The 21,518-nt window shown below is 40.0% G+C and overlaps 1 protein-coding gene across 3 annotated transcripts in view; it reads left to right on the top strand.

Annotated features, from left to right (window-relative positions):
• Positions 1-21,518, top strand: part of DMD (dystrophin) — a 730,751-nt gene that overhangs the window by 139,259 nt on the left and 569,974 nt on the right. For all 3 annotated transcript variants that reach the window (XM_075538193.1, XM_075538191.1, XM_075538194.1), the window contains exon 5: positions 10,620-10,809. In XM_075538193.1, coding sequence (XP_075394308.1) covers positions 10,620-10,809 — 190 coding nt within the window. The remainder of the gene's footprint in view (positions 1-10,619; positions 10,810-21,518) is intronic.

The raw sequence follows: 21,518 nt of genomic DNA, 5'->3' as shown, positions 1-21,518 counted from the left end.
ATGGGCTGGATTGGGTATTTCAAATTTTGCCACTACTTTTGGAAACTCACCTAATCTCTTTGATCATAGGTTTTCTCATCTGCAAAATGATGGCAATAATCACTTCCCCCAATGAATCATAAAGTTATTATAGTTAAAAAGAGAGATAGATGTGGAAGGGCTTAAAAACTTTAAATCACAGTCTTAATGCAAAATACTATACAATAAATGTAGAGTTTCATAAAGTATTCTTAAGTAATACATATTATAAACCACAAGAGAATATTGGGTAAGGAACTGGTTAAGAAAATCCATCCATATTTTGAAACCTTACCTTGAAGATCATAGTGGGTATTGTAAATTAGTTAATATTTCCAAATAGAACTTCATTATAAGTTAACATAATAAAATTATTTTACACTTCTGATAATTTTTTTCATTTTAAAGGGAACCCCTTGTGGGATAGTGGTTCAGTATTGGGCTGCTAATCACAAGGTTCAAAGCTCAAATCCCTCAACTTCTCCTGTCTGCAGGAGAAAGACAAGGCTTTCTCCTCCCATCGAGATGTTCAGTCTTGGCAAGCCACAGGGGCGGTGCTCTTCTGTCCTATAAGAACCTGTTGAATCCGAATAGACTTGATGGCGGTGAATTAGGAGTTCAGGAGCTCTGGTGTCAGGATGGGTGTCGCATTGGGCTGCTAACCATAAGTCCAGCAAGTTTGAAACGGCAGTTGCTCAGTGGGAGAGACAGGACTTTCTAATCCCATAACTCTTGACAGTCTTGGAAACCCACAGGGGGTATACTAGATAGCACTTCCGCTCTGTTCTAGAGGGTCACTCTGAGTCTGAAGCAGCTTGTGGCAGGAAGTTCCTTGGCTCGTTGTTTGTTTGCCTGTTGATTTTAGATACAGGCCTGAAGAACCTTTTTTCTGCCAAGGACCATTTGGAAATTCATAAGATCAGTCATGGACCACAGTGACCAAACCCTTCATTAACTCATCTCTAATGTGATGGCTGAAAAGGCTTCTTTTTGGTGAGATGCATGATGTCAGTTGGCAATGATCATTTCTTGGGCTTCATATAGCCCACTGGCTGGACCTTTCTCACTGCTGTTAGACATTTGCATTTGTTTTAGTCTACCTTCTCAATATTCTGTATCAAGGTCTAAAGCATGAAGTGTGAGAATACATGCTTGTTTGCACAATTCTATAGTGCTTTCAATAGATGACACTAACTTCATCCTCTAAATTGGTTTCTAATCTATTTGTTCATATATATGCTTTTAGAAAACGGTTCCTTCCATTGTGCTTATCATCATCAGGGAAAATATTTAAAAACAAACAGGGATTAGCACTACAAGGGCTCAAAACAATTAGAAGATTCACATCCTATAAATCAGTGAGAATTTTATATACAGCAGAATCAGGTCCAACCCTATGCTATATTTATCTGGAAATTAATAGATCTCAATTTTTATGCACAGCCTTTAGAATGGTGTGAGGGTGCAAGATAAAATGTTAAGTCTTTGTAGAGTAATCCAAGGTGTCTGTGGATGGGGCCTGCTGTTAAGGACTCATCTACCACCAAGAGAGCCTGGTGGTCAGCTTCAAAAAGACAACATTTCAAGAATACTGTTGGGGGTCATTGATGACCTTTGGGTTGGCTACAACACATGGAGTCACCATGAGTGGAAATCAACTCTACAGTAGTTTGGGGGATTTTCTTTATTTGTATGTTTGAATTTCACTGGTTATGAACCAACCAAACTGTTATCAGTTACTGCCAACATTATTTTTGAAATATCCTTTTGGTATTGCAATGGTAGGAAAACATAATATCCTGATGTTACGGTGTATAAATATTGTTATGCACAATCCATGATTGAGAAAAATACATAGACTCTATGGGTCTTGCACACTGCATCTGTTCATAATGTTGTGTATATTTCACTCAACACTAATGTCTTCTCAGTAATTTATTATATCAACACATAAATGAAATCTAATGAATAATGAAAAGAACAAAAGACCATATGCTTTTTGACAGGCTTGTTTTTTGAGGAGAGGGTGGAGTGGGGGTTTTCCCAATAGTTGTACAAAAAGGATATAATTATGAGTGTTTCCTGATAGTATACTTTTGCTAATCTCAAATTTTAAAATGTTCATAAGGTGAGGGAAAAAGCAGGACTTGGAATGTATGTTTTGAAATTTTTACACGATTTATGATGCCTATACTTTTCTTCTTATCGAGAGGTAAATTCTAGGTGATACATTTTTTCCTAGAACATCTGTATCATTGAAGGAAGTTTGGACAGATAGCTTCAAAGCTGTGATTTATTATTTTATGCAAGTGTGTTTCTTCTACACATGTTAAAAAGTCATCCACTGTTGTCTGGGGTGACGAAAGATGGGAATGAGTTTTCAGAGAACTAATCAGCTATACTTTGGGAACATTTAGGTCATGGTTTCCAATTAACTCTGGAGAGTTTGCGTAATTTAGTACCAGACCTCAGGAGAGAAGGGATGAGAGCCTCGTTAATTCATATGTCGATGAATTGCAAACCAGCAAATTTGCATTGAAAATGAATTTTTGTGGTTTTGAAGCAAAGACCAGTTTAGTCCTTTTCTGTGAGAGTTGAGCTAGAAGAATATCTCTGTGTGTATGTATATCTCAATGGTAAAGTGACGAAAAGTCGTGTTGCAAAATGATGGCCAGGATTCAGTGACATAACCTTCTCTGCCCTTTTCTCCCTCTTTTCTATAATGACTGTATCAGAAAGGAGTGGACACTAACATCACATCTTCAGAGTTAGGACAATCTTCTTGTCTATAATGCAAGACTTGGGCTAGCATCCTTGCTCTGCCTGTGACTTGTATATGACCTTGGAAAAGTCATTATATCCCCCCCCCCCCGCAAGAATCAATTTCTCTACCAGCAAAATGAAGCCAGTGATAACCTGTATCATCTATCTAAAAGGTTTCTTATTTTTAAGAAAATCAATTCAATCAGGCAACTTTTTATTGAGCATCCATCACTGTGTTTTCAGATAAAGCCCAGCCACAAGTTCTATACCTCCTTTGAGCGGAAAGGGGAAGAAATGTATATAGATACATTTATCACTTGCTAGGCAAATTGCGGTAAAAGTGATATATGTTACAGTTGAGCCACTGATAGGAAATCCAGAAGAATGATAGCACTGAGTACATTGTAACTATGGTTCGGTGCATACCTATCCACCACCACCAAATTTGAATATGTCAGTGTCAACCCCATGGTTTAATGACTTTTGCCTCACCCACATCACACATAGAGCTTGACATATGCTAAGCATGAAACAGCTATATGAAAGAATAAATGCAAGAGATGTTGGACATGCAAATCTAGAATAGAATTTCAATAATGATGTTTAGGTTTGAGCATAATAGGTATAGTGTTGAAGCCATTAGGAGGGAATGGAATATCCAATTGAAATTATAGAAAGAAAAAAAGCATAGATTGTGAGTCCTCTCAAAATGACAATGCCTTACAGTGACAGAATAACTTTATATTTGAAAACATTTAGGGAGCTACATGTCCTTTGGCTTTGCTTTCCCTTCTGTGCCTTATGCTCCTTCATCACTCACCCTATGGATAAAAGAGAAGGTAAAAACAGAAAACCAAAAAAAAGAATCAATAGATTGACTAAAAAGAAAGTATATTATTCCTAACTTTGCATTTGAATAACAGGAGATAAGAGAAACTTCCTCTCATTACCACAAACTTTCTTCAATCATATTTCTAGGTAGACATTACCCAAGGGCAGATTAAAATCAAAGTCTTAGACTTCTTCCTTGAAAAGGAATTAATGACATAGTAGTCCCGGCATTAATAAAGCCACACTTCTCATTAGGCTTAGATCCACACTTCTCATTAGGGCAAATTACTCATACAATTGCTAGGAATTCCAAGGAATCCTTTCTACGAACTACTCTATATCCATTAGTAACAAAAATCTAACTACAGTTCAAAGTTATGAAAAACAAAGAACAACTTCCTTTAAATGTAACTTATTTATTCATTTTCATGGGTGCATAGAACTATTTCTATAAGTAGTGTTTGATGTTGCAAGTAACTGTTGGATTCTAAGATGCTCGTTCACAAAATGGTGGTTCCGCCATCCTTGGCTAAATAAATATAGAGATATCTATCCTATCCCCTTTTGAAGCTAAATATAAAGATATATAAAACCTAGGATATGATTGAGCACAAACACAAGAATCATCCGGAGGATGACACAGGTCAGGGCATTGTTTCACGCAGATGTGCACAGGGCCCTGATGAGTCAGAATTGACGCAAGAGCACCTAGCAACAACAACCTGATATCACCGAGATTACAATGCACATAAACGAATGAGGAAAGATTCAGAATGTCTTATTAGTGACTCCATGACAACAACAGGACACAGAGGAAAGAGTGATTAGCAGAAGACTGAATGTTGTGAATTTCCCAACTTATCACACTTTTACAGAAACACCTGGGCAAAAGACTTCCATCTTAGATCAGGTCTTTAGTCCCCCCAAATATATTCAATGTATTTCTTGATTTTTTTGATATAGTTATGTTTGTATGTATGCACATACTAATGTTGCTCATATTACTATATAATTTAATGTATAATTAATGATGCTTCAATATATTGCAGTGAGTCCGTATTTTTCAGCCAAGCATAGAGTCATAGAATCCTGTCTATCGCTCATAGGCCTTACCTTCGGAAGTATTCACGTCCCTTCCCTTTCTCCTTTGTTATACTTGTATGTTTTCAGTTGAACCAGAAGTGGGTAATATTCAACGCCATAGAAAATTGGTAGTTTCAGAGATATATATCAAGAGCTATCTTCATGTGTGTGTTTGCGTGTATGTGTGTGTGCACGTGTCTAGTATGTAGTGAGTGACAAGGCAGAGTATTACCTAATAGCCTCATTGATAATCAGTTCTCGAAAAGACAATGGAGATGCGAAGCACAAGCTCTCTGTGATTTTTACCTTTTTGTATGGGTCATCATATCTGACGCGCACCTTCTTGGGCAGGTTCCGATTTATACTTTACTTCACAGGTCCAGCAGTGCCACCTCAGTAGACTCTACCTTGTAGGCAAGATGAAGCTCTAAATGACCGTGTTAAACCTGCATCATCCGTTGATTTCCTTACAGGGCAACCAACAGTTAGTATTCAGAGTTCAGACGGCTCCATTCCATCCCCTGGTGGAGCCACAGCCTGATCTCGAGTTATGTCTTTCTCCACATGATTTTCTAAAAATATATTTACATCTTTGCTTAGGATGGGGACTGAGCAGGTCAGATTTTCAAGAAAATAGATCCCGAGAAAGCAATTCATACCCAGGCAATTTATTGGAGGGATATCTAGTTCACCCCTCTACTTCCTGTAGGGATCAACACCTATGATGGGAAGAAAGGGCAGGAAGGAGAAGTTTGGCTACCCTGCAGTGGCAGCTACGGAGGCCCTTCCTGGGAAGAGCTCTGGAAGGGGAAGCTTGGGCTATAGTAGTGAAACATCCACGTGATTCAGACTCATAGCAATCCTATGCTACTCAGAATTCTCCAGAGGTAAGCGCGTGGGTTGGCTTTCTAGCCCCCACGTTTACCAGACATCCCATGCAACCTGCCATGTGAATAGGGAGAGGGACTGCATCCAGCAGCTGCCTTTATTAGCAGCCAAATTGTAAGAAGGCCTGATAGCTGAGGGAGTTCAACCAGCAGCCTTCCTGGTTGCTGGAGCAAGAAACCTTTTTGTCTTACACAGGCATCTGTGCATCCCAGCACAGAATCCACTGTAATAGTTCTCAAATCTTGATCACCAGCAATAGTAATTCTCAAACTAACTTGTACAGGAAAGCCTACAAAAGCCAGAACATGTGTAAGGCACAAACCTGTCAGGGAGGAGCATTCCTGTATTTTCCACTACTGGGGAGCTATAGGAAAAGGCTAAGGATGCGCCCTACCAAAGTCGGACCACTTAGAAGAGGCGGAAAAACCAGGCAATCCCCTTAAGTTCCAACTCTGACAGTTTTAAACGTGTCGGCATCACCTGGCTGATTTCTTAAAATGTAGCTTGCTGGATCCCCCCCCCACCGCCGCCTCAGAGTTTATGATTTAATATGGCTAGGGTGGGGCCTGGGAATTCACATTTCTAGCCTCCAATCATGCTGAGGCTTCCCAACCATGGGTCTTGCAGGACTTGATTATGTTTTTAATCATTTTATTGGGGGCTCATGCCACTCTTATCACAATCCTGACTTACATCAATTGTGGAAAGCACATTTGTACATTTGTTTCCCTCAGCATTCTCAAAACATTTACTCTCCACTTAGGCCCCTGGCATCAGCTCCTCATTTTCCCCTCTCCCTCCCTTCTCCCCTCCTTCATGAACCCTTGATAATTTAGAAATTATTATTATTTTTCATGTCTGACACTGTCTGATGTCTCTCTTCACCCATTTTTCTGTTGTCCGTCCACCACGGAGGAGGTTATATGTAGATCCCTGTAATCGGTTCCCCCTTCCCACTCCACCCTCCCAGTATTGCCACTCTCACCACTGGTCCTAAAGGAATCATCTATGCTGGATTCCCTGTGTTTCCAGTTGCTATCTGTACCAGTGTCCATGCTCTGGTCTAGCCAGATGGGTTAGGTAGGATTGGGATCATGACAGTGGGGGCGGGGAGGAAGTATCTTGGAACTCTAGAAAGTTGTATGTACATCGTTTCTGCCCCACACCTGACTGCGCCGGCCTTTATGCACCTACTCGGAAGGCAAGAATAGCATGGACCCTTTGAAAATCAAGCTACCATTCATTTCGCCATCTTCTTCACCATCCTATTTCTGGAGTCACTGTTTCTTTATTACCCTTTATTATGTAAAAAAAAAACAGTGAATCTATCCAGTAGGCTTGATTTGTAAGGCATTGTTTCTAGTTCTAATATGTAATCATTGTGAATTTTAAAGTTCAGTGAAGGTTTTGGTTGGGGCTACCCTTTGTTCAACTTGCCAAGCAATTGAAATATAATAATAATAATAACCATAACCACTACTTTTGTTCTTGTCCTCTCAACTTTTTTCTGTGTGTTCTAAGTAAATTCGCTTCCTTTGTTTTCTGATTCTCATTCTTTCCCTGTATTCCCAATTTATTCGATAAGCCATTACAAGCCACAAGACTAAGGAAAAGTAACCACATTGAGAGCTTCTGAATGCATGGGAATGCACATAAGGTACCCTTGACGCATTTCCAGTCTAGATTCGGGCACAATTAAACTTTAAGCATTCACCATCCGGACTGAGGTCCCAGGAGAAAGACTGTAACCTTAACATTTGCACACAAGCAGGAAACAATAAGCTCACCTATGATCAAAGAGGTCTGTAAGGAAACCCATTTGAAGATCCTTTCTGTGGTTGTTGTTATTGGATATTTAAAAAGCACTTTCCAAATTAGAAAGTATTCTGCCTGATGTTGTTAATATTTCAGATCACAAGGGGATCCTTTAGAAAAAATAGTGCCTTGCTGTCCAAAGAGTTGCTGTTCTTCCCTAAGGGCCTAATTTACAAAGTGGCAGACTCACTGGTAGGATTTCACTGGAAATCTCTCTGTCTCAAGAACCCTTTCATCTGATTTATGTGCTTGCATTTTACAAATAATGCTTTGAAAGTTATTTACTAGTGACTTGCTATGGAAGCAGAGGGTAAGCAGTGTTTCTGTCTTCAGGAGAGAGGAGCAAAGATGCATCAAGTGCAGCTCACCAAGAAGAGATGAAGCTGATAATAAAATGCACATTATGTAATTCTCCTGGCTTAATGGAGCCCAATACACATTGGGCTGCTACCCTCAAGGTCAGCAGTTCAAAGCCACCAGCTGCTCCAGGAGCAGAAAGTAAGGCTTCCTACTCCTGTAAAGCGTTCAATCTCAGAAACCCACAGGGGCAGTTCTACCCTGTCCTGTAGGATCACTATGAGTCAGAATCCATTCCATGACAGTAGAGAGTTTGGTGACATTTTGTGTGTGTTTGTGTGCGTGCGTGTGTGATTATTACTTCTGCCAAGGCCAAGTTTTGTATGGCCCTTTTATTTTGTGTGAAATTCGAGTGAGATATTATCTTAATGTCCAATTCTGCAAGTGTCTTCCAGAACGTGACTGTTTCGTTCAATTCCAAATTTCTGCATGGAGATGGATAACATCCCAGCAGTTCCAAACACCCAAGCCAACCAAGATGTAATCGCTGAAATAGAATGAATCTGTCCTGATGCGTAGGTCAGAAAGGTCTGCTGCCAGCCGTCTTACATGACCGGATGTGCACGTCTTGCCAGGTTGTAGCCATAAGTTGTTCAGTGCTATTGAAATGATTCTGGATTCAAGTTTTTTTTAAAAAAGTACAGTAACAAAAGGTAGATAAATAAATGGTTATTTTTGTGTTTCTCTTTGCTTTGAGAGTTTCCCTGAAAATGGGATCCATAGGAACCAGCTATCCAGGCTCACTCTTGAACTGCATGAAGTTAAACTTCATTGCGTAGCCAGAACGCTCGACTACCTTTCAGCTGTGCAGTATTGGAGTTTATTTAGGAGTTGATAAATAGCATAGTGCAATGCTGACTTTTTCCCCAGTAGCAGCATCCTCATAAACCTATTCTACCCTTCACCCGTTAATGCAGACAGAAGATTTTTATCCAGTATGAGCACAGAAACGGTACTGTAGAAGACTGTATGCTCAGCAGAAACCTCACCCATGATGAATAAACAGCTCCTTGGGGGGCTTTGCTGCCGCTAGCTTGGTGGGAGTTGTTTACTGCCTGGTTTGCACATCACATGATAAAGTTGCTGCTGAAATAAATTGCAGTTTTGCATAATTATTGAAAATCACATCCTAACAAGCAATGTGTAGCACGTTCAAGTGTTCAATTTTTTAAACCCATTTTTAGCTTATGTTGAGTCCCAGAAAGTTTTCTGTGTAGTAATAAAAAGAAAATAAGGTATTTAAATGGAGTACTAATTTCCTCATTGGAGACAAAATTTACCTGAATCTTTTTAGGTAGGACTGTTAGTGCCTTCGGCAATTTTCCCTCCCTAGCTATTATGATGTAGGTATTTGCTGAGGGTGTATGTGTACATATGGAGGATGTGCAGAAGCTATACCAGGGGCTTCAAAATGTCTGTGACAAAGTTGAATAAAAAGATAGTGGGATTTTTCCCTCATATGTTTGAAGCCTCTCATATTATCCAAAAATATGAATTAAAATCATCTATTTTTGTTTCATTAGTGAATTTGCTTGATCCACTCCAGAAAATTGGAAACATCGGAGGTGTTTGGGGGAGAGAACTGACATTTTTGAGTACCGATAATAGGTTATTCATTGCTGCGCACCACAAGGTGAACAGTTTGAAACCACCATCTGCTCCTCAGGGAAAAGATGAGGCTGTCTGCACCTGTAAAGAATCTGTCTCAGAAAACCACAGGAGCAGTTCCACTCTATCACACAGGGTCGCTATGAGTCAGAATTGACTCAATGGCGATGAGTTTGGAGCTGGATCATAGGTGAGCAGTACCTGGGGGGGGGGGTGCCTTAAGCTGTTGTTCAAGTCTACCCAGAGGCCCTTCGTCAGAAAGCTCTGATTATCTATTTCTAAAACCTCAACCATTGAAAACCCTATGAAGTATAGTTCTTCTCTGATGTGCATAGAATCACCACAAATTAGGATTGACTCGGTGACAACCGGTTCCTGTCTGTTTATTTTATAATATGTGAACCGCATCGCTTTACATATATTATTGTACAAGGGGGCTTCAAACTCGTCATGGTAAAATGGCATGATCTTTCCATTCCTTTTTCCAGAAACCCTTTAGAGTTCTTACTGTTTTTTCTACTTTACCTAAAATTTTCTTTTGCAAAATAATCTCAGTTCTATAAACATCAGGTAACACACACTAATACAAAAATTATAATAAACTTGTTTCCTGCAAATGCTATATGATACAGTGGTTTAAATGAAATATGAAATACTTTCTACTGGCTAGTCATTTTCTTCCCCTTTCCCCTCTAATCCCCTTCTTTTTTTTTTACCATTGTTGAACTTTCCACCCTAGATTTGCATTTTCTTGACTTCCTTTTTTTTTGCTTTTTCAATCCCAGTTTCTTGACATCAAAGATAAGCATGGTGTAGGGATTTGAAGATGTTAACTGTAGAAATTAACTGAACCTTCGGCAGCATATTAAAAGAATCTTTCAAATTGATCAGCAAAAACTAGAAACCTAAAAAGTACTATTTTTAATATCCGTCTTTAAACTCTCCAAAGTCCAAGGTGTCAACTATTTTTTTGTGGAGTGGGAGGGGGTTTCTAGAAATGTTAATCCATCGTTGGTTGTCAAGAAATATTATCGGCGAACCTGCATGATGCAGAAGCCGAAGCAGAAACAAAGGTGAATAGACTGTAGGATGTCCTGTGTGCTACTTCTCCTGGGTACTTTTCAGAGCTTTCGCAACGGCTCCATCTTTGGTTGGATCTATCACTTTTGTCCCTCTCTTCAGTTTCTTTTCTCATAGGGCTCATTGCCATTATGATACTTAACAAGAATTGCATCTGGATATGTGTTCCTTTACAGAGTGAGCGAGCGAGAGGCTGCTTTGGAAGAAATTCAGAGATTACTGCAACGGTTCCCCCTGGACCTGGAGAAGTTCCTTGCCTGGCTTACAGAAGCGGAGACAACTGCCAATGTCCTGCAGGATGCCACTCATAAGGAGAGGCTTCTAGAAGACTCCAAGGGAGTACGAGAGCTGATGAAACAATGGCAAGTAAGTCAAGCAGTTCCAATCTAGCATTCTTGTGAAGCCAACTGCAAAATGCTTGGCATTTGTACTTTTTGAACGTCTAAAGGCTGCAGTTAATATAAAATCACTGCTTTATATGATTTAATGTATATAAGCATCTGGGCAAGGAGGAGAAGGGAAGAGAGAAAAGCCGCCCTGATCTTAAAAGAACCGATTTTGGTGCAAGGAAAGCATGCATATGAAAACCAAAACTTTGGCCAAGAAGTGGAGTTGCTCAGCCTGAGAACTAAGTTAAGGATTGGTTGAATATATTGAAAAAGTTGCCATTTCTGAGTATTTAATATGTCACAGGGAAACCAACTATGCAAATGATCTGGTGTTTTCTCCCCTAACTGTTGTTTGTTTTGTTGTTGTTGAGAATATGTGCAGCAAAGCATAAATCCACTGAACTGTTGCTACAGGGACAATTTATTGACATGGATTTCAGTATTTGGATCACAAAACCATCCTCACCCCCTTTGCTGAGTGGTGCTCCCCTTCTCCCCTCCCCTCACTGTTTGTTGTTAAATGTTTTTCTCCTCTTTTCTTTATGCTTGGATATGATATTTGTTTTCCTCTGGTACTCCTATGCCTACAAAAAATGTCAGGGGAAATTTATAGCTTCCTCTTCAATTTATCATTTTTGATTTATCATTCTCCTCTAACTCCACTTGTTTCTTCATAAGCCATGTTGAGTCAGTTTTATCACTTAAAGGGAGGGTATTGCTAATATTAGCAGATTTTATCGTTGAAGATATCTCTCATGGCTTGTAATAGAAGGTAAAACCATGCACATTTTGATTATGGTCACTCTTAAATGAATGGTTAGAAAATAGATGGGTGTTATTTATTTCTTTATTGTAGATCAGAAATAAAATTTTATTTCAGCTTACGAGTGCTTCTTAAACCATCATAGAATTTTAAAAGTTATTAATAAGTTAGGGGGTTCTACATTTTTCATCAGTCATGGTGGAGAACAAGTAAAGCGTTGATTATGTAAATTTGTAGCCTATTACCTTGAGAAAATGATCAGGGATTTAATAAAAACTATCCTTTAAAATAGTAGTCATTTTGTTGAATGCTACATCTAATATATCTTTTATATTAATAGCTATATTATGAGGCCATGAGAATTGATACTTAAATTACTAAGGCTAAGATACTACAAAATTCTGACTCACTAAGGAAAAAAATTACCATGTCTCCGAACTATATTTACTATGGAAGAGTAGAAAATAAATTACATTTGATATTTAGAAAACTGATGACTTTAAAATACACAGGTTATATTCAGAACACTTGTTAGCTTGTGCCATATTATTCATAAAATATATTTATTTTGAAAATCTCCCATCCAAAATAACCTATTTCCAATTATTCAATTCCAGTGCATAGTAACTCTAGATGGGGTTTCTGTAGCTGTAAATCTTTAAGGGATCAGATAGCCTGAGCTTTCTCCCTCAGAGCCACTCGTGGGTTTGGCTCTCGCAGGTACCCACCCAGCAGTGCCACCCGAGCCCCTGAAAAAGTTAAAGATGTCCTGAACTGCAGTCAAACGAAGAATTCAAAATTTATTAGACAAAGACAAATGTTCCCATTCCCTCTCAGCTGATGAGGTGTTTTCTGTAACTTCCACTCAGTCGCCTAAAGTTGAGACCACAGTTTGTAGGTAAGGAGACCTTTTAGAGGCAGCTCTAGCTTTGATGGCAGGTTTGGCAGTGTTGTCACAAAATCTGTAAAATGTTTAAACCCTTGATTATCACTAATGATGCATTTCAACTGGTAGGATTGGATCAAGATCCCGAGGGTTAAAAAACATCAACTGGAAGGACCTAGTTTGAAAGCAAAATCACAAACGTACCGTTGGAGATGGTGTGCAGTCTTGGAATGTCAGCAAAATAAGTGTTTACTTTCTTCCCTCAGAGTCTGATTTCTTTTCCTGTTTTTCATGTTTGACATGAACTTGTTTGTCACTAAAGACTCCAAGTCCATTTCAGTTTTTACTTTCCTCCCTTGTTTTTCAGCCACTCAGACCACTATTTAGGTCTGAGGGAGTTTTGGGTTAGTTTTAAATTTTAAAGAAACATCCTGGATGTATTTACACAGCCCATCTTAACACATGAAATCAACAATACCCTCTTAAACCTTCCATCAATGTGGTTCTTCTTCTTCTCTGCCTCCCTCTTTCTTCCCTCCTCAATATCCTATCCCTCCCCTCTCGCTGAATCTTTGGGAGAAAATTGTATCCTAAGGAGGACAAAGTATGTCTTTTCAGTAGGTTTGAAGAAGCAGGTGGTATTGTGTTCCTTTGATTCAGGCTGAATAGCAAGAGCAGTTCTTATATATTGTAAAGGAAAACTCTCAATGCCCATTCAAATAGGAACTCTCCTAAGATTTCAATCGTCAGGTCTTCCCCCCAAAGCAGTGATGTTTTACTTCATACAAGTGCTGCTGAATAGAGGAGGGGGCTGAAAACCTGCATAAGCATATTTGTCTCTGTGCCTGTTCCTTTTTTCTATATTCAGAGACCCTAACTCTTACTAGGACTCTTTGTTGATCGTACATATCATAGGATGCTTAATTCTTCCGGCAATGATCATAGCATATGGGCTCTCTGGGAAGACACATGGTGGAATTCTCACTTTTAATGCAGGAATCCTGGGTTCAAATCCTAGCTAATCCTCACCTGTCAGTGGAGATTTGAGCATTGCTATGAAACTGAAGAGATTTCTGTAGAGCTTCCAGACTATGATGGACTAGGAAGAAAACCCTGGTGAATGCCTATGGATATCGACAGTCCCATCAAGCAACTAACTGTTGATGGGGATGGTGCAGTAACTGGACAGCGTTTTATTCCGTTGTACTTGAGAACACCTTGAGCATGAGAAGCCAACTCCTGGGCAGCAAACAACAGCAAGAACCATCACTTCCTGAAGGGAATGCACCTGATTAAGTCCACTCTGGTGCCATTAGAATTTCTCCTTCATAATAGAAAGCTTTGTCTGATTCATAGAGACTCTATGGGACAGCGTAAAACTGCCACTTGGGGTTTCCAAGACTTCAAATCTTAATGGGAGAAGACAGCCTCATCTCTCTCCCATGGAGCACCTAGCAGATTCAAACCTCTGACGTGGTTAGCAGTTCAGTTTGTAGCCCACTGTGTCGCTATGAGTCAGAATTGACTTGATGGCAAGTAAGTTTCAGTTGCGTTTATTAGAAAGTCATGTGTTCCCTACTTGCCTTATTAAAAACAAAGCTGTTTTTGTACTTCAGGAAGAGGGGCCTTTCCTTATAAATATTGTTATTTCGGATAACCTAGCTGGAATTTGTAAGCCCTTATATTTATAGAATGCCTTATAGAGCCCTGAGGGGGTAACATCTTGGGAATTTTTGAATTGCAAATTTATCCTTAAAATGAAGTACTGTTATTTATAATTGAATCAGATTCTTCCTGTTTCAAAATCCTTCCCTGCTTTGGGCCTAAGATAGTTGATAAATTTGTTTGTGAGTCCAAGTTCCACTGTGGAATATGAATAATAATCTCAAAATGAAAAGACTGCATCTTTACTAATATTTCACAAGATTTTTACAACATTTAACTACTTCTCTAAGTGCCCCCAGGCCACAGGACACCGTTTAAACCTCAATTTGTAGGAAAGGATGTGGGTGTGGGTGGAGTTGAGCCATGGCCATAAAACCAAAAATAGCAAACTCGCTACCATTGCGTTCAGTGCACTCGAAACGACACCATAAGACAGGGTGGAACTGCCCCCCATGGATTTTGGAGACTGTAAATCTTTACAGGAACAGAAAGCCTCTTCTTTCTTCTTCAGCGCCTCTGGTAGGTTCGAGCTGCAACTCGCACAGCTAACAGCTCAATGAGTAAGTGACCCACGACACCACCGGTGCTTCCTGAGCATCTGAGGCATGGTCACGATGGTGGTGTAGTTAAGAATCTTGCCCTCAGCAAAAGGAAATTAAGTAGTGATTACTATTTGATATCTGCTTTCCCCTTTTCTCTGACTGAGGACAGGTCTGGGGACCATAGCTTTGAAATTGCTGAGTCCTGTAATCCGGATTTGTTTTGACAGACCCCCTGCCCCCCAGAGGCACTGTGGGTTGCTCATTGGGTGGCTGACCACAAGATCAGTAGTTCCAAACCCGCCAGCAACCCTGAGAGAGAAAGACGAGGCTGTTTGCTCTCATGAACACTTGAAATTTCTGAAACCCACCAAGGCTACTATGTTCTCTGGGGTTGCAATAAGTCAGAATCAAATAAATGGCAGGCAGTGTGGGGACTTTGTTTATCTTCATATCACCTCCTAGCCTCACCTTCCGGGATAAAAAAAAATTCTACTAAATAAAAGCAAGACAAGTTTGATAAAATGTGAACTACATATCTAAGTAATCCTACAAATTGACTAAGATATTCTAGATTTCTAATAGAAGATTATTGATTTGGGGGATGTCATTTCCTTGTTTCTGAAAAAACCCTTGGTCCACAGGAAAAGGGAGGAATGCGATATAACAGCACAATTCTTATCATGTGGAAATGATTTCTCCACGTGTTTATTATATATATTAGGCGGGGGAGAGGGTTACATTTGTCATCAACTTTCAATTCAGCAGTTTCAACTGCTAAGCCACCCCCTACCCACCCCCGAAAAAGTGAAACCTTCACCCTCTCGTTGATGCCTCGTCTCCACTTCAGGGTTACTGTCACCCAGGAGAGCAAAGGTAACACCCTCCACTGTGCAGTCGGTGACCCTCTTTCCCCTCCCTTACCCCAGCGCCCACAGTCCCCAAAGTCTGTTCTCTATCCTATGAACGTCTTCCTCTCTTTCTCTCTCTCCCCCTCTCTCTTTTTTTGTAGAAGTATTTCACTTATAATAAGTGGTCTTATATAATATTTGTCCTTTGGTGATGGAGCATGATGCTTTACATCAAAGGTCCACCCATGACCTGAGGTGCTTCATGGTTTTGTCATTGTTCTTTAGGGATGCATAACATTCCATTGTGTGTAGGTACCAGAGTCTCTTTACCCCGTCTTCTCCTCATGGCATTGCAGTCGTTCCCATCTTCTTACCACTGTGAAGAGAGCTGCAGTGAGCATGAGCGCTCCTCTGCCTGTTGTGTTATGATTCTTACTTTAGCATACGCACCCAGCTGGTGGGCTGCTGCATCACATAGCATTTCTATCCCCAGCTGTTTGAGCTGGTGCCACATAGCTTTCTCCAGTGGTTGTATATGATGAATACATTTAGATGATCCTATTTCCTGAAATAGCTTAGAATGGAGAGGGCCACTAAGTAGCTCTCAGTCTACCAATAAGGAAATCTTGTACATCCCTTTGTGTCGGGGTGATCAGATTTGACATGTGTATGTGCATCTTAAGCTTTTAACTTTGCTTAGTATCTAAGGAGTAAAGTGAATCGTGATATGTTTCTTATACTTGGAAATAAATGTCTACAGTCTAGATAAAACAAAAACTTTGATATATATGAAATCCCTGAGAACTTGGATTAATTATTTAAATCTTTAATAAACACCTGTCAGGTGGGTAGCATGATATTGGAACTAGCAATACAAATAGGAACAAAAAATGCTCTTCAAACACATGTCAGACTCAGTACTGGGTTGTGCAATCACTTTAACCAGTATCAAGCCATATTTTGTTTTATTTTCAGTTCATCATTTTATTGGGGGATTCTTACAAATCTTATAACAATCCATCGTTCAATAGTATTAAGCACATTTGTACATATGTTGCCATCAACATTTCCAAAACAATTTCTTTCTACTTGAGCCCTTGGTATCAGCTCCTCTTTTCCCCCCTTCATCCCCCATGCTCCAACTCTTGTGAATTCTTGAAAAATTATATTTTATTATTGTTTCTTTCATGTCTTACACAGTCTGTTGTCTCCCTTCACCCACCTTTCTGTTATCCACCCCCCTGGGGAAGGGAGGCTATATAACCAACCTTGTGATGGGTACTCCCTTTTTTTCCCTTCCCCCTCCCGGTGCCCAACATCCCCCTACCCTCATGATGTCTCAAGACATATTTTAATATAAAAAATGAATAGACTAGATTAGTCTGGAAGTGAGGAGAAGGGAAAAGAACATATTTCATTTCTCTTAAATAAAGATCAGTATTATTTTGTGAATTTTTTATGTCAGCTGTACTCTCATGTATGATTTGTACGTGTGTGTACACATTCTGTTACTATGTAACATAATCATATGTTCAAAATGCTTTTTGTTGAAGAATAAATGGTTCTTTAGAGCAGCTTATATTCCAGATGTAAAGACGGATATATTAAGACAAAATTATAATCGTGTGATGAGTGTCATAGCAGAGGGATACACAGGGCTCCCGTTGAAACAGAAGATGATTAAGCCAAGCCCACCAGGGAGGCCAGGGGACTTACCTAAAAAGTGGTTTTCTACCTTGTTTTTACATTAGAATCATTTGGAGAGCTCTTCAAAAGGCTGCTCCTGGGTCCTACCCACCGAGATTCAGATTGAACTCCTCCTTGACATGTCCTGGATATGGTTCTAACATGCAGCTAAGGTTAGGCACCCCTGTTTAGGGAAAGTCAGGTTAGAAGTATTTTTTTAGGAGCTAGCCTGGTAGACACGGTTTAAAGAAACCTTATTTACAGAGGAAGTAGCATGTCTGAAGGCATGCACAGTGTGGTAGTTTGAGAATCTACAGTATTTATCTATGGCTGGGGGGTGGATTTCATAAGAAATGAGAGCGGAAGATCAGTGGGGTCTAAATTATGTAGAAAGGCAGTATGACATGGGAGATAAGAGCATGGGCCTTAAAGGCTGAAAGACCACTGGTTTTACTGATTGCCTTACCCCTGAGTCTCAGTTATATTCCTCTATTCAGTTATACTCATCTCTTCAAAGAGGAGACTTGCTACTCTTGTAAGGAGTAACAGTCTTGGAAACCCACAGAGGCAGTTCTGTTCTGTCCTATAGCATCTCTGTAAGTCAGAATTGACTCAATAGCAATGGTGTGTGTGTGTGTGTGTGTGTGTGTGTTTTGGGGGTTGGGTGTAATTTAATGGGTATGAGGAACTCTGATTGTGTAATGGGTTATGCATTGAGCTGATAATCATAAGGTCAGTGATTCAAACTACTCTGCCTTTCCAAGGAGAAAGAAGTTTTTTTGCATCTGTAAAGATAGCATGGGGAAGCTACCAGGGCAGTTCTAATCTGTCCTATAGCATTGCGAGGAGTTGGAATAGATTTAATGGCAGTGAGTTTGATTTGGGTGTGGGTTTGGGTATTCAATGGGTGAAGAGCCCAGGTGGCACCCTGGTTACACTTTCAGTGGCTAACCAAAAAATTTGGTGTTCAAACCCACCAGTTTCTGCCAAGACTTACATCCTGGAAACCCTATGGAGCACTTGTCCTCTGTCGATATGATCGCCATGAGTCAGAATAGTCTCAATAGCAATGGTGTGTGTGTGTGTGTGTGTGTGTGTGTGTGTGTGTGTGTGTGTTGGGGAGGAGGGCGGTTAGGAGAGTTGTCACCTATTCTGAAGAGGTTGGTTATGGCATTAAGTCTTTAAAAAGTCACAGCACAATGTTAAGCAAGGAAATGACTAATTAGGGTTGTGTTTTGTGGCCATGAGAGCAGTGTATTGGTGAGCTATGAGACCCATGCAGGGACACCAGTTAGAACGTTATTTATGTAACAAATATTTCAAGAAAGAGACACTCATTAAGGTGGTGTGGTTGAGCAAATGAAACAGATGTGTGAGCTATTGGTAAGTAAACTCCACATTATGATATATTGTGTGGGAGGTAAAATGAGGAGTCACTGCCTGCTTCCTGATTTGCATGACTGAGTGACCAAGGTGCCTCCGTGGAGGTGTGGCGTTCCATAGAAGAACCAGACATGGGGAGGGAGGTTTCAGTAAATGTGGGACCTTCTATGACTTCCTCTGGCTTTGCTATCGCCACGAGGCAAGAGTCAGCCTTTACCTGTCAGCCTTTACCTGTACTGACACCCACTGTTCCTCTCATGCCACTCTACATGTGTGCTGGGTTCAATCACTCATGATAGAGGTTTATTATAGAAAGTAATAGGTTGCCAAAAGTCAGGGTCATTACACAGTAAGGATAGAGTCATCGGTCCACAGCAAAACCTCTCTCAGACAAGTGATCCCTTGCCTGCTGCCTCCATGATCCAGAGAGCCAGTCTACGTATCACTCAGTCTCACAGTCCCATAATCTTGGCACTGCCCATTTTGCTCTGTCCGAGTCTCCATGTCACAGCCCTTTGATCTCAGCTTCTGTCACTTCAGACAGAGATCTGGAACGCGCTCTTTCCAGTGGTCTTAGGCTTGCTCTCTCTACTGCTGCTTCTGCTTTATCAGTGTCACGCATTTCCTGTTGACAGAATCCCAGCAATCATGTGTTGGCATTCCAGAGAAGTGGGTGAAAGAATCATCTTAAGGAGTTTCACTTCCCCACGGAGCTGAAGTGGGGGTAGGGAATATTAAAGTACCTGTGAGTCATAGTGATGAGACTATTGCCGCTCATGGAAACTTGTAAAAAAGATCGAGGTTGAAGATAAATAAAGGACAAATGGAAAACCTAGAAATAAATGGTGTTCTGCACAACCTCAAGGAGTTCTTGTGGCACAGATGTTAAGTATTAGGCTGCTCACCAAAAGGTCACTGTAACGGGTGACCCCTACCCAGCATCTCCATAGGAGAAAGAACCGAGGATCTCTTTCACAAAGCTAAAGCCCCGGAAACCACAGGGAGCAGGTGTGCTCTGTCACACGACGCTGCTCTGCAGAAACATCAATTCCATTGCACATAGAAGCAACAACAGCTAAATCCATATCATCGTCTCCTTCATGTTCACATGGCTCATTCAGAAACACACCTGCATGTCACCAAAACATTTCTGTATAACACAGTTAGTCTTAAGTGGTGCCGTTCTTCATGACTCAAGGGGACATAATTATGGAAGCCAGGCAAAACTCACACAGCCTCTGGGTGCTACAAAAGGGTAAGCCCTCAACTACTAATCCATAAAAAGATTAGACTTTAAACCTACTCAGAGACACTCAAGGAAGCCAAGTCTGTGATCTGCTTCAGAAAAATCACAGCCTTGAAAACCCTATAGAGCAATTCTACTCTACACATGCGTGGTCGCCATGAGCTGGAATTGACTGAAGACGGCTAAGAACTAAAGTCATTTGGGTACTGTATCCAAGATCTTTCCAATGAGAACAATCAATTCTTTTCTTTCACATGCACATTGATGTTTTAGTTTCTCTTCTATTTGCATGTAGCTCCTATCAAAAAGCCATCCACGTTCAAAGTACTACAGATTGTAATACTGAAGAATAAAGAATTCAAGAGTGACAAGATCATTTTCTTGCTATATTCATTCCTTTATGATGTTGCAGTTTGGGACACTGAAGTTCCTGAATCACATACAGTATCAAAAAGGGAAGAGTGAAATCAGTTCTATTTTTTTTTAAAAGGGCTCAACAAAGAGATAGATGCTCAGAGCTGTTTCTTATCCCCTGAGTAAAAACCATAAGTGACTCTACAGGAGAGAGTAGAACTGCCCCCATGGGATTTTGTGGCTGTAAATCTTTTCTAGAGTAGAAAAATTCATCTTTTTCCCTTGGAGAAGCTGGTGGTTTTGAACTGCTGACTTTGTGGTTAGCAGCCCAACTCGTAACCCAGAACTCCTTTGAAGAAAGGAAATCTAAATATAGACAATGATAAGAATTCATTCATTCTCTCTTTCTCTCTCTCTCTCTCTCTCCCCCCCACCCCCCCCCCCCGCCCTCGTTTGCTCTCCTTGCAGTGGAGGGAAGGTTCAATGATGAATAAGAAGCAATTATTTCCACTTACTGCAATGTCCGTTTAGATTAGTCATTTGATTGTAGGTATTTTCACATTCTGGACAATGTTATCACGCTCCCTTTCTTATATAACTATGTTCACCAAATGTGTGGAAAACCTTAGAACCTGTTTTTCCACAAAAAGTAATTATTTACCTGTAACAATACCAGATAATTTAGGTCCTGGAACAGTACCAAATTGAATAACTTTCAAATTCAATTTTGGGGTTTTGTAACGGTATTACTGCAAACCAAAGGGAAGGCGCACATAGGTGAAAAGGCAGTGTGCATACCGACACGTCAATGTTGAGAGCCCCAATAACCCTTGTCTTTTATTCCTCATAGAGATTTTGTGAGGATCTTATGGGGTAATAAATATAAAAGCACTTTGCGAATGCTTTCTCCAAGTGAGAGGTCCTTATTAATGTTATGAATTACCATTAGACAAAAGTCAAATGGAAGATATAAATCCGATGTTGTACTCTTTAAACATATTGATGAATCTGAGCTCTATTAATCAATCATGAGAATAATAATAACTAAATTTTTAATTTTTACCGTGGGCAAAGCATTCTTAGATTTGTTTTCTCTTTTGATTCTCACTGGATATCCTCTGGTCTGAGAACGATTATTATTTCCATTTTCATTTCAGGGAGAGGGTGAAATTTGAGAGATAAAGTAACTTAGATGTTACTACTTCTTGGAAAATCAACTATTTTGAGTTTGACAACACCAGACTAGAGGAGCAATTATGTAAAAGAAAAGCCTATCGCAATTTCTTTTTAAGTTTTCTGTTAGGAGGATACCA

This window comes from Tenrec ecaudatus, chromosome X (assembly GCF_050624435.1).
Source record: "Tenrec ecaudatus isolate mTenEca1 chromosome X, mTenEca1.hap1, whole genome shotgun sequence".
Classification (NCBI taxonomy): domain Eukaryota; kingdom Metazoa; phylum Chordata; class Mammalia; order Afrosoricida; family Tenrecidae; genus Tenrec; species Tenrec ecaudatus.
Note: the sequence above shows the minus strand (reverse complement) of the source record. Positions and strands in the feature narration are given on the sequence as shown.